We start from the raw sequence: 13,110 nt of genomic DNA, 5'->3' as shown, positions 1-13,110 counted from the left end.
GTAAAACTTTGATAGAAGATGTGAGTTTTTGTAAAAAACAAGGGAGAGAATCAGAAATGATTTATTTGTATAAAAGACCTGGACAAACTCCCTATATGAGGAGTAAAAGTAGAGCTATAAAATTGCATCAGCCACCTGAAGGAATGAATCATCGAAAATTGAACAAACAGGACCCAGTGCAACCAACGTTGGTTTTAAACCTACCCTGGCACTTCTCTGCCAAGGGTACAGGTAGCAGTGTACAGGTCTATGACCACTTAAGTTTGACAATATTAACTGATGAAAAGATTGCATTTTGGTAGTTTATACTGAAGCACATGTATTTTATATGTGGTCTGGCTTAAAGGATTTTGATAGAAAATATTCAACACGGGCTTAGGTAAGGTAAGGACTGACAGATTGAGGTTTTTCATGCAATGGATACAGCATAAGAGGGATTACTCAGTTGTGCAAATATTCTCTCTACTCTGTTTTGTGGTCAGTTACAATTGGGCCAAGCATTGTGTTAGGAATAGTGAATTGGGGAACACTAATGGAAACTCGAAAAATGTTTCATTTCAAAAGAAACTGCCTTTCCAATGTGGAACGAATGTAAGGTAATACAGCTGCAATTTTAGAGATGGGAGACATCATTATATGTACCTTTTACACATTACATAGCTTTGAGACCAAGAAATATCCTTGGTAATTATTAAGGTGTGAGATGCTCCAGCACAAGCTGAAAATCAAACTACAATTATAGAGCATATCAAACAAAGAACTGGTAAAGCGGCTATGATTAGATGAAGGGAATGAGTGGGTGGAGAAAAACAGCAGGTGGGGACTGGATCCATTAAGGGATTTCAAAAAACAGGAGAATATATCAGGAGAACGCTGCAAGCTAGCAAAGGTGAAACCAAATAGGAGTTAGAGGTGTCTTTCCATTTTGTACATTCTATACGTAACAAGCATCTTAAGAACTGTGATGTTACATTCTACTTTAACTTGCAAGGTCATTCCAAATGATGTGCCTATTTCTTCTTTTTATCTTTTATTAGGTAAGATGCAACTCCTTTAGATCAGAATCTGCAAGAGAACAAATATATGCTGGAGCTCACAGCCCTCCTATGTTCAGGTAGTATAAATAATATATTTACTTAGTATACATTCAGAATCATCACTGCAGCAGTCAAGAGCAGAAATTTAGCATGTTAAGAGAAGTTAAGAAAAAAACACAAAATTTGCCTATGGTCTTGGCCTAGATTCAAAGTCAAGTGTTCTTATTAGCTTATATTCTGCTGTTACAAATGCTCTTCTGTAAAAATGACGGACTTGCATCTACCCTCAAAAGCAGTTGAACCAGAACATACTGTGATCCTTGTGATGTTCTATAATCAAGACCTGAGTATATGAAATGTCTCATCTGTCATTTTTTTTTTCTTTTTCCTATGACAATCTAGTTTGGAAAACAATGAATATTAGGAGGGTCCTTGATTCAAACTGCCTGAGTTCATTAAAGCTTTAAAGAGAGTGCCTTGAATTATACTAATAGTGAACAGGTAGAAAAGCAAAGCAAAACATGCCACATCGGTTCAGTTCAAGACTGAACTCTTCAGTTGAACTCCAAGACGCAATTCTTAAAGGAACTGTGGTAGTCCAGCCATAACAGCATGTCCACCTCTTTGCCCAAGAGGCCTCTGCCAGGCTCTCTTAACCACTGAACATCAAGAAGGAGAGACTGGAAAAGGAGGAAGGTTTAAAGACTATGTAAGAATTAAGAAGCCGATGTTTATTTCTCTGTATCTCCACAGAGTCTGCATAACCAAGGGCAATTTTTGTTTCTTCTGGGATTCATGCCATTTGCATTTACTTCACCAAGAATTGTGTATTTGCTCTCAGTCAGGTTATCTTATGGTGTTTCCTACCACTTTCTATTGACTAAAGAGGAAGCTGGGATTTTCCTTGGCTAAATTTAGGTGTTATGAGCTCCCTTTGCCTCATATCTATCTCTCTTGATAAAGGAAAAATAGCAACACTGTCTTCACAGGGGAGCTGTGAGGTTGCTTCATGGACCAAAGGGTACAGGTACTCTGACATATTCCCTGGACATAGCCATACCAAATCTGGACATATAAACACAGTATGCATAGCACACCTTGGGGTACTTATAACCAGAATGAGTTAAGAAATAATGGAGCTGGAAAGATTATAGCACAAATGTAATGTAAGCTAACAATGCAGATGAATATGCCTGGTCTTGGTAGATTTCTGCACTCTGCACTTAAACGTGCAGTAGCATACCTTAGCAATACTTGCCACATCAGCTTGAGTAAAACAACTATGATATACAAATTTACATGCCTTTTAACAATTGAAAAATACTTTATGACAATGAAGACTGCAGTATCCACCTGATCTTCAGCCTACAGAGTGATATTTTTTATAACTCACACGTCACATTTTGATAAAAACAACCATTTCTTGGCTTTAAAAGTCCTCAGATTTATTTACCTTTCTCTATGTACAAAATCATCACATTGCTACATTTCTATGAGAAGGTGCAAAACACAAAATATGCAGAGAAACCTAAGGATAATGCATTCATGAGGAAAAACTCTTATTGAGCTGAAGGAGTCAGGTTATGGAAGACAATTACAGAGAAGGTTAGATGAATTTTGAGTCTAGAAAATATAGACAAATCTTTCTCTTAGTTTTTATGTGAGATAGCCAGAACAATCTTCTGTTTCAGAACTTAAGAGAAATTTTGGTTTGTCTCTTCTTCCATGTCATATCAACTGGAATAATATTATGTTTCCCCCAGCTTTGTTTCATTTATGTCCCAAGACCATTATGATTATAGCAGCAATGTAGCTACTTTCCAAAATGACAGTACTTGCTATCCAGACATCCCAAACAGACTTTTCTAAGTAATTATAAAAAGTAATCATAAAATAATAAAAATGAAAAACACACATCTTGAGCATAGGTGTGTGCATCTGAGCTAGTCACCCCCAGTTCTCTTCTCAGTCAAAAAAGAATAGGTATTTTGAATGCGTATCATATCATTCTGTAAATAAATAAGCTGGATTACTTCAACTCTGCAAGTACGCCTTTCTATTGACAGTCAAGAGAGCCCACGGTGACCCATTCAAGGGAAGGTGTCTCTGCTGTAGGTCAGTGATTTGAAATCCAGACAGCCCATTCTGATTCCACAGTTAACATGGCAATGTCAAACCGTACATAGAAAAGTCATATTAATGGACACATAAAGATCTCTTGCTGACTAGATTCTGGTTTTATTTAAGTGGCAGATCTTCCATATTAGCATGGGAGTTCACTTATTTTGAATGCCGATTTCAAAGTGAACTCCCCGGTGTGGCAGGCAGAATGCCCGCCAACGTAAGTAGCAATCCAGCATGACCAGCTCTTTCTGTTCCAGCACCTGAGTAGGTATTTGTGATGTTTCTACGGTAAAGCTGTATATCTTATTTGAAGCCCAACAACATTTTGTAATTCTCCCTACAAAACTGACCTTTAGATATTTTTGCACCAGCTGACTGCAAATTCTCTTACCCACAGAAAGTCTAACCAATGTAATAAGAATGTTTTCTACCATGCTGAGCTATGCTGAGAAGCTGATTGCCTGCAATGGAGAAAAATGTCTTCCCACTGCATAAGAAGGAGGGCAGAAAGACACACAATTAATATCTCAGTAGATACCTTTCTGCTTTTAACTCAGGCTGCTGTTTACTTTAATACCATTTCAAATTTCAGGTTAGTAAACTCCAAGATGCTTAAAAGCATAGGAAAAATCTGCAAACAACACAATTCCAATCTAGCAATGGTAAAATAATCATTTCTGACAGCATGAAATAGTACAGACATGGAAGAAGAAACCAAAGATGACTGCACACAGGAGCTCTTCCCGTGTACCTGAAGGTGCCGGTCTAGGATTCAAACACATTGTCTAGCTTGTGTGAGGAGGAGAAGTGCTGCTTTTTCACTATCATGCCATCTGGGGTGGAAGCAAGAGAGCTTGGGAGCTGGTCAGGTCAGAAGCTTCAGAAAATGGATTTCCAAAATATCGAAAGGGCTGGGATGCCCAAGGTTGAGCTGGCTGAGAGGCTCAGTCTGTCACCCCAGCTTCAGGCTGCAAAGTCTTGGGGAGGTGGCTTGTGTGTGTGGGTAGGGGGTGTTGTTATGGGAACCTGGTTGGCATGAGCCAAATCAAACCACTTCCAGCACAACCCCTGTGTGTGCTTACACACTGCTGTGTGCTGGGCTGCAGCAGTTTGGCAGCTGCTGGAAGAAGGGTTCCACCACACAAGGCTACTGCTGACGTCCCCCCACCTTTCCTGCCAAGGCTCAGACTGGAAAATCGTTCTGAATGACATGGTATCTGCTAAAAAGCAATTGTTTTCAGTTGAATTTCTAGCAAAGTATGACGTTTCTCAAAGCATTGAATGAAACAAGATTGTCTTCACATTAGCTTTAAATGGGAGTGTTTCTCCTGAACTTTTTATTTCTGGAGAAATGACAAGGGAAGCCTGAAAATTCAACCCGAAGTGAATATGTTGAAACACTCACAGGTCTGTGATGTTTGACAGAATATAACCTGCCTATTGAGAACTTTTCTTTTCTCTTTGCAGAGTTATTGGTGCCATGAGCAACTTTGAAGAGTTCCGTAAGGCTTTCAGCTGCCCAGTAAATACGAATATGAACCGAGGGGCAGAATCCTGCCGGCTGTGGTAGACATCCCACACAGGTCTTTTGTCAACAGGGGTCTGCAATGTGAACTGCTGCATCTGAGCTCATGCCCACCACTAGAGTTTCAGAATAACGTTCTGCAATCTGGAGAGGTGTTACTTCTAATGCATCCATATGGATGAACTATATGGACACTCCTTTTATCCATAAAACTCCTGTTCATCTGCAGTTGCATTGCCATTGATGGGTAACTGCCATTATCAATTCTAATTCCTGATTTATATGTGAGCAAGAGGTAAATGCTAAAATCCAGTTTTAATCTATTGCTCTGCAGGGGTGCTATGCAGAATGCTCCCATACAAAATTTGTTCTTTTTGGATGAAGAAATTCATGAGACCTGCTATAAAGCCAGCTCTGATCTGCTGTGTGATACAGCATTTTCATAACTTAAACTGTCACTGCCCAGCACGCCATAAATGATGTTGCATGATGTAAAGGCACAAGACTTTATATAAATTTGGTTTAATATGCCAGATTAGTGCCTTAGGTTTTGGAAGAGCTTCAAGCTGAGAAAGCACCTCATGGTTTCCATCTGCTAGGACTAAATAGAAAGGATACTTGTCAGATCCTGTCCTTTTCTAATTTTAGAACAGCTTATGACAAAAATCAATGTATGGTGAAAAAACAGAGGCTTGCAGAGGGATTTCCCAGCATCATGATACCCAGATTTATTACAGCACTTATTCCTGTTTAAAGTGTGGGCAGTTTTTTTCCCCATGGGCTGAATTTTATGTTGTGCTGAAGATGGTTTCACCTACATTTATTTTTAAGCCTGAAATACTACAGCAGTTTTAATTTTAGTATGTGTTAGTGTCTGAGATTTACAGAAGAATATAAGTAGTGTACATGTTTGTCCTCATGTTCTGAACAGGGCAAGATTACCTGTAGTTTTAAGGAAAGAAGAACATGTGACTGAAAAACAGAGTGCCAGCAGCATTTGACTTCTCTGGGTCAAAAGATCAGTTTAGAAGTAGAGGACTTTTAAATGCAGCATATACACAGGCCAGTTGAGTTTTTTATCTGATTTCTAACGATATTAAATAAAAAAAAATAAAATTTAGTAGCAGAAAATATTTAACACAAAATTATTAGTAAAGGGGGAAGAAAACTAAGATAGCCCTTTCTTCCCTAACAGAAAGATACATATTTAACTGGTATTTATTTATACCCTGTGCATTAATTCATTTTTGGATTGTGGAATCATTTCAAATGGAGAGAGAGCTTCTTTACATTGATTTAATTACTGCAAATCTATATGTCTGTGTATATATTATATATATATATACAAAAAATATAGATTCTTCTATTAATTTTTTTAAGTTTTATTTTATCAGTATATAAATATTAGTAAGATACATTTTTTTACAAGGATTGATCAAATATTTTCTAACAGTCAAGGTGGATGAAGGTTCAACTGAGGCTAAGTTTTTGCAAATGGGGTTAGTTTCCTGTTTCTTTATAAAGAAGGGAGACATTATGGAAACATACTTCATAAAAGAAAATAGATCCTCAAACTACCTTTCAGAGTGAAGGAACTAAACTTAAGTCATTCCTAAACTTAAGTCATTGTTGCCACAATCAGAAAATTATGTTTTAGGGGCTAGGATTTTCTTTTAATTTTCCCCTGAAGAAAATCAATTTTTTTCTTAAGAGCAAACGCACTTTTCTTCCTTTGAGCCAGCTCTTAGTTCTATGGAACATAGTTTATTTTTTGAGATGACACTAACATTTTTATTTTTTTCCTGGAGATATTTTTCACACAAACTATTTAGATGACAGTATTTTCATAAGAACTTTCCTCAGACAAGTAGGAATGGCTCTTGAGCAAAATGGCTCTTGAGCACAGGGTTTGCCTACTAATGGGAAAGTTCCTCAACAAATTGAGTGCTGTCCTGATTTCATTCCTGTTCTCATACAAGTACTGAGACAACTTGATGTTGGCTGTTTTGGATCAACAGCACAAAGTTCAGGGGTGAAATCCTGGCCTCATTAAAGGTAGTACCAATACGGTCATTGTCCTCAAAGAAGTCAGAACAGCGACTCAAACACTTATCTAAACTTTCTAAATTACTGGCCTAGGCAAGAATGTTTTCACAACAGTCAGCTTGGAGTTTTCTAATTTTATCTCTTGGGTCAGAGATGCATTTGAAAGAATTTCTCTCTCATGGCTATTTTCCAGTGGGACAGATCCTGCCATTTTGTATTTTTTTTTGGGGGGGGGGGGTCTAACTCTGTACTGGATAGTGATTTCTTCTAAAATGCCTTATGTCACACTTGCTAGGCTCAGGGCTTTCATGTTTAATACCAAAGACTTTTGAACTGTGCCATGGATGTTCCCAATATCACAGCTACCACTGCGAAACCATCTCATCCTTGCTAGGGCAGGCACCCGTCTCCTACAGAGGGCAGCGGGACGGGTCCTGGGCTGGGGGCATTGCAGGGAGGTGTGGGGCTTGTGGACAATGCACTGGAAGGAACGAAGAGGGGGCATGGCCAGATTTTGGACCCCACTTTTAGAAGTTGAGAAGAGGCCTATGTACTGCCAGGAAAACCAGAAGTCCTTGCTGCTGACATGCACGTTCATCAGTAGTATCCGAGTCTGGGCAATCTTGCTGTTGACTCAGGTGTTTGCTGCCTTGGGCTTAGGTCTTGCATACGGCAGCATGCACAGCTTTGTGTTAGCACAAGGAGCCAGTCCCACCTTACCTGCCTGCTTCTTACCTCCAACCAACCGAAGAGCTGATTGCACAATTTACAATTCACTTTGGAATCAGCTATTTAGGTGCCAGGTGGAAGGCAAAGCAGAAGGTAACTAAGCACATTCATAAAATTTGGTCACCTAAGCTAGCTAGAAAAATGGTGATGATATGCGAGGTCCCTTCACATTGCCTCTATTTTAACAGATTCCCTGGCCCTGCTTTGTTTTCACACTGTGCCTCCCTGGTCTGTGCTAGTAATGTCTTGCTGTATTACTATCAGGTTCACTTACTGCATCTATGCAAACAGTTCCTTCATCATATATGTTTTACTCCTAGAACTTCTATATTGATATATTTTTTTTAATTGCCAGTAATTATTGCAACACTCTTTTTGCCTTAAGCACATTGTAAAATGTTTCCTTCTCTTGGGTCAGTAATCTTCTTATCTTCCAGTGGTCAGGAGGGGAAAGATATGAAAAAAAAGCAACACATTTTACCTGTGTGAATTTGAAGAGATTTTCTCTACTGTATAGACATAGAGAAATAACCCCTACTCCTGTCCCATGTCCCCTTCTTCTGGTCCTGAAACTATGCAAACTTTTTTTTTTTCCCCTGACCCTGAGAAAGCCATAATACCACCTCGTACACTGTGAGTATTTCTGCTGATCCTGTTGTGAAAGAGTAGCTTTACACAAGTGGATCTCTGAAAAGGCAGTTGTGCTACTCACCTGTGTAAACCACTTAGGTATGTCAATGATGTCTAGGCTGGGGCCTGGTGATAAAGGACCAAAAAACCCAGCTGCATTATAAAGCTCTGCCTTGAGCCTCGTGCAAGGGGACTTCAGCATTCTTCACATAAGAATGCTATCATGACACTAAATGTTTGAAGCATTTATGAAATAAACAGGTGGTTTTATGTGTAACTTTTTCCTGAGTATTATTCACAAATTACAGCATAGAAGTCTGTCTTACAGCAATGTAATATATATATCTGTCTCCAAATAAATATTAAAAACCTGACGACTCAAGAGACAAAACCATAGTGAGTTAAAAGGTCTTTTGTGTTTGTGTCTTTTTAATCTGGATTTTTATTTCTCTCTATTCTACTTCTTAATTTTCCTTCTTGTATGGTAAGTTAACAGAGTATTTCAAAGACAATTGTGTTAGCCAATAAGAGCCAAAGTGATGAAGAATTTTTGTATGCATGCACTATGGCAGAATCTGGTTGTCCTGTAACTGTCCAACTCTGCAATGTTACTTCTGTAATATATAGTCTTTATAAAATGTAATAAAGAGCATAATGACATGGCCCCAGGTTCTCAAGGCTACCGTTATTGTTTGACAGCGAAAGAAGGGCCATCTCCAGCCAGAGTTTATTAAGCTCCACTTGCCCCTGCTAATCCGCTGGAGGCGATTAAAATAAACATAGGACAAGCTACTGTGGATGAGGGATGGATGGTGCAGAAACTGCGGAGGGGGGAAGGCAGAAGAACTGCCCCAATGTGAAGCCTCTGAGTCATAACAAGGGGTGGGAGAACAGCTACCTGTGTACCTAAAAGTAGTGTTTGTGCGGCAGAAGATGAATGAGCAGAGCAAATGTTGGGGTGGGAGTGTGAAACCAGCCTCGGCATGAGGGAAATATTTTGCTCAACTCTCGCGGGATTTGCTGAGCTTGTCTCTGTCTTGGAAAGAGGCTTTAACAGTGGCTGCACATCGCCCTGAGGAATTCAGGGTTTATCTGCTACAGCAAGAGCCTGCCTCACTGATCAGACAACTTAATCCCATTTAAAAAGTAATATATATTAAAAAAAAAAAAAAGAAAAGAAATTAAAGATTCCCTAGGGACTCTCCAACACAGCGCCATGTTTTATTAAATATAACATCAAAGCTGGAAGTTACTGAGAATCAAGATAATGTGTTACACTAATTTGTCATCAAAGAAACAGATATAATGATATAATTTTAATCATCCATAAGCATCACAGCTGAAAGAGCTTTATGTACAAGGTTAGACAAATACACAGATGCATATATTAACTGTGGGTGTGAACCTAAATGCAGATTTTCAAAAATGTACCTAAAAAATGTATCACATCCCTATCTAGGCTTTGAACCCGTGAAAAGTGACCTATTTAAAAAAGCCTGGGGATTTCAAAAGGTTTTTTTTTTTTTTTTTTATTTCTACCACAAAGTTTACTCAGGATATCAACACTTCTTTGAATAATGATAGTGTTGGTTGTTTTGCATGGCCAATGTATAGTGCCCTTCTGAAATGTGAGTAGCAGAGATTTTGGTACAGGAACCTGAAAAAATATGATGTCACATTCTCTTGCTTCAACACTAGGAAAGTATTTGTGTAAAACCACCGGCAACAAAAATCTCATACACAGCAAATATGGAAAATAAATATATGTCACTGCATGCAATTGAAAATATCAAAATATCACTCTTGCAGAAGAAGCAGCTGACCCACCAGAGCTGGGAAATGGTACACAAACTTGCCAGATCATTCCTGCTGGGAGAAAAATGGGAGTGCAGGAGCCCTGCTGGCCTTTGTGACTGGGCATTGGGGCATGCATACATGGGTGTTGCAGCTCAGTACCTGGGTGGGGGCTAAGCACCACATTGGCTGGAACTCGCTGCATCGTCCAGGAGACTGGATGGGCTGTCTGATGGTTCTAGGGGATCTGTAATTCTGCCACTGCCTCCTACTTTCCTGCATCCTTTTAGTCCCCCAAACACATATAACAGGCTTAAAAATTAATCAATTTATATCATATCATGGCATTTTAAAGGAAAATATGGTGCCTTTATAGGTCGATGCTGCAAAGCAATGCAGCGCCACTGCATTTTAAAGAAACTGGCATGTTTTGTGTCTGCTCTTGATTAGACACTTAAAATCAAAGCATATGCTTGCATGTCATTCTGCTAGAGTGGGATTTCAGTGGTTTGCACTGGAGAGGGAAGAGCACCATACAGTGTGACCTCTGAATAGTATGATGAAGAGAAATTAAAAAATCTTTTCTTTAGTGCTGTAAATCATGAAAAGATTTTACAAAGCATTAGTACAAGGGCACTGCTATAAAAGATAATATATATAGGCACAGCACAGGAAGTCTGCAAGTCTATGTTATGTAAGTGTATATAAAAATGTCAGAAATATGAGTTATTTTTAAATAAATAGAGTCTCAGGGTAAAACTCTGACCCCACTGACTTCATTGGGTGATTTGTCATTAGCATCAGTGGGGCCAGCATTTTACTCCATCTGTATAACAGCACATAGAATTTACTGATTTAAAGCTGTTTGGGGGACACATTTTCTTCTTGCCAGGAACAAATAAAAATAATAATAAAAAAAAACTAGTCTTTGGGATTCTTCTAAGACAATGAGGCCCAGTCCACCATTGTTTGCATAGGACTGACTCTGTTTACTCTTATCCTGCAGGTATTATATTTTCATCTTTGTAAACACTTTAAAAGTTACATTGTCACTGTTTCAGATTTGTGCAGTTTTTTTTTTTTTCATGAAAGATACCAAGTTGAATTTAAAGTTTAATAGACCTTTATCTATGAAAGTAAACATGATATGTCCTATCGATCTAAGTGTAAGCTTATATAGGGCATTGAGATTTTCTGGTCTCCATGATGAGAGAGAAAGTCAGACTGAGAATAAAATATCTAGTGTCTTACACAGGAATTTTCCTTCATAGTCCACTGAGTGGTTTCCAAAGGCATTAGCTAGCACTAATCTCATTTGCCAGATGAGGGAACACAGCTGCAGAGAGCTGAAGTAAATACCTCAAAGTCAGTAGGCAGGACAAGAATAAAACTTGTCCCACCAATATTAGGCCAACACCTCCTTCCAGACTGCATCTTCAAAATAAATCCAGGAAACTTAATGTGTTGGCTGGGATGAGAGATGTCTCTGCTTTGTTAGGTGCTACCTTTCAAATGTTGTAGATGTCATGCAGCGTGCAGGGACCAAACTCTCCCTGCCGCCGTTCTCAGCAGTGTTCCCCGGTCATGGTGAGCCACCCACACTGCCTTGTCCAGGTGGACTGCCACAATGTGCAGTGTGCACATGTCCAATGCACATTTGGGGTGTGCATATGTGCAGTGTGCGTGTGCAGCATGCAGTGTCCATATGTGTAGTGTGTGTCTGCAGTGCTCCTCCATCCTGCCCGCCACCTTCCCCTCATCCCCTCTGCCTCCTGCAGCGAGGCACAAGAAACCCAAGCAGGAGTGGGAGGGCAGCAGCGTGTCTCCTTCCTGAGACACCCCAGGCAGGCTGAGGCTGAAGGACACAGCTGCAGCAACAGCAGGTAGCAGCTGCCTGGTCCTAGCCCGAGGTGGGGAGAAGGTGTCAGGTCATCTTAGAGCTGGTTCGGGAAGGTTTTGCAGCCTAGCCTGGGCTGAAGGGAAATGTCATGGTCTGACTTCAGCGTGATAATTATTATTTTAGCTCTGCAGCATGTGATGAAAGGGCAAAATATGGAGTCTTCGTTTAGTGAACACTTTCATTAGTTCAGCTGGGTTTTGCTTTGTTCTGCTTTCAGTTCAGCGACAGACAGCAGTTCAGACCTGCTAGCACAGTACTCTTTGCAAGAACAACATGTGTTGAGGCAATCACTATGTCTGTATTCAGCATGCTTATTCGGCTTTGTTTTAATAAATCCAGTAATAGGCTTTCAGAGGCAATGAAGGGAAAAGAATAATTTGAAAACAAAGCTGTTGAAAAGAAGACAATGCACACACAGTAGCGGAGAGTGTGATTCTGAAGGTTTGTGCAGCTGTTTTATTTCTTTAGAGGATTTTAATCAACTTGATTACACAGGGAAGCAAAGGGATTTTTAAAAGTGTGGTGACAATCAGCCAGAAGAGAAAACAAAGGGGTGTTTTCCCTTTCTCATACCCCTCAATTTTATTTTTTCCCTTTCATGTGATTTTCCAAATAAAAATGCCATATTAATTCATTTTAATTAAAAATTTATCCATGCTGGGCTTTTTCTAGAGAAGCAATTTCAGTCTTTGCCCACTGTATCATTTAATCAAAATATCCTAAATGCTTTCAAGATTGCCATGGCTGCACCAATACAATTGTCATCAGTGTAATGGTTTTCCTATTGGATTGGAAAAAAATTGTAATTAGACTCGAGCCCATTCTTTAAAGTGGGATTAGCAGTTCTGCTGCAATTTTACCCTAAATTTCAGGATCTGATGTTCTTGTCTTTCTCCCTCCTTGCTCACTGTCCCTGGTGCAAAGCCACCCTCCAGTGCCACCATTTTGAGACAGGCTGTGCACACGCAGCAAAGGAAGGAGCATGGAGATTCACTGCTGTTGGTGGACACCTCTCTGCACCATTGTGAGCCTGCAGTTGGTGGCCATGAGCTTCAAAGTGGAGCTGAACCTGGGGGAGATCTGACAGCATTCCTTAAAACAATAGGGGAGTGTGATGGGGAGGTTTCTACCTCTCCCCAGTGGCGCACACCTCAGGGCCTGCAGGAAAAGCACCAGCAACACCTTCTTCCCATCCCACCTCAGGGCTGAGGCCTGGTTCCTCTCAAACCTTCCTGCCCTATATGGTGCACGAGCACTGCCGGCTCATGTAGCCCCTACCACAGCCAACCTCCCACAGGACCTTTCTCCATGGTGCAAACACAGGG

At 39.9% G+C, this 13,110-nt stretch overlaps 1 protein-coding gene across 1 annotated transcript in view; it reads left to right on the top strand.

The window, feature by feature from the left end:
- Positions 1-8,755, top strand: part of PHEX (phosphate regulating endopeptidase X-linked) — a 102,620-nt gene extending 93,865 nt beyond the window's left edge. Inside the window, exons 21-22 of the mRNA XM_013183854.3 lie at positions 1,038-1,114; positions 4,629-8,755. Coding sequence (XP_013039308.3) covers positions 1,038-1,114; positions 4,629-4,731 — 180 coding nt within the window. The 3' untranslated portion in view covers positions 4,732-8,755. The remainder of the gene's footprint in view (positions 1-1,037; positions 1,115-4,628) is intronic.
- The last annotated feature ends 4,355 nt before the right edge of the window (positions 8,756-13,110 follow it).

The sequence above is a fragment of the Anser cygnoides genome, chromosome 1, assembly GCF_040182565.1.
Source record: "Anser cygnoides isolate HZ-2024a breed goose chromosome 1, Taihu_goose_T2T_genome, whole genome shotgun sequence".
Taxonomy (NCBI): domain Eukaryota; kingdom Metazoa; phylum Chordata; class Aves; order Anseriformes; family Anatidae; genus Anser; species Anser cygnoides.
The sequence above is the reverse complement of the archived record's forward strand: the minus strand, read 5'-3'. Positions and strand labels throughout refer to the sequence as shown.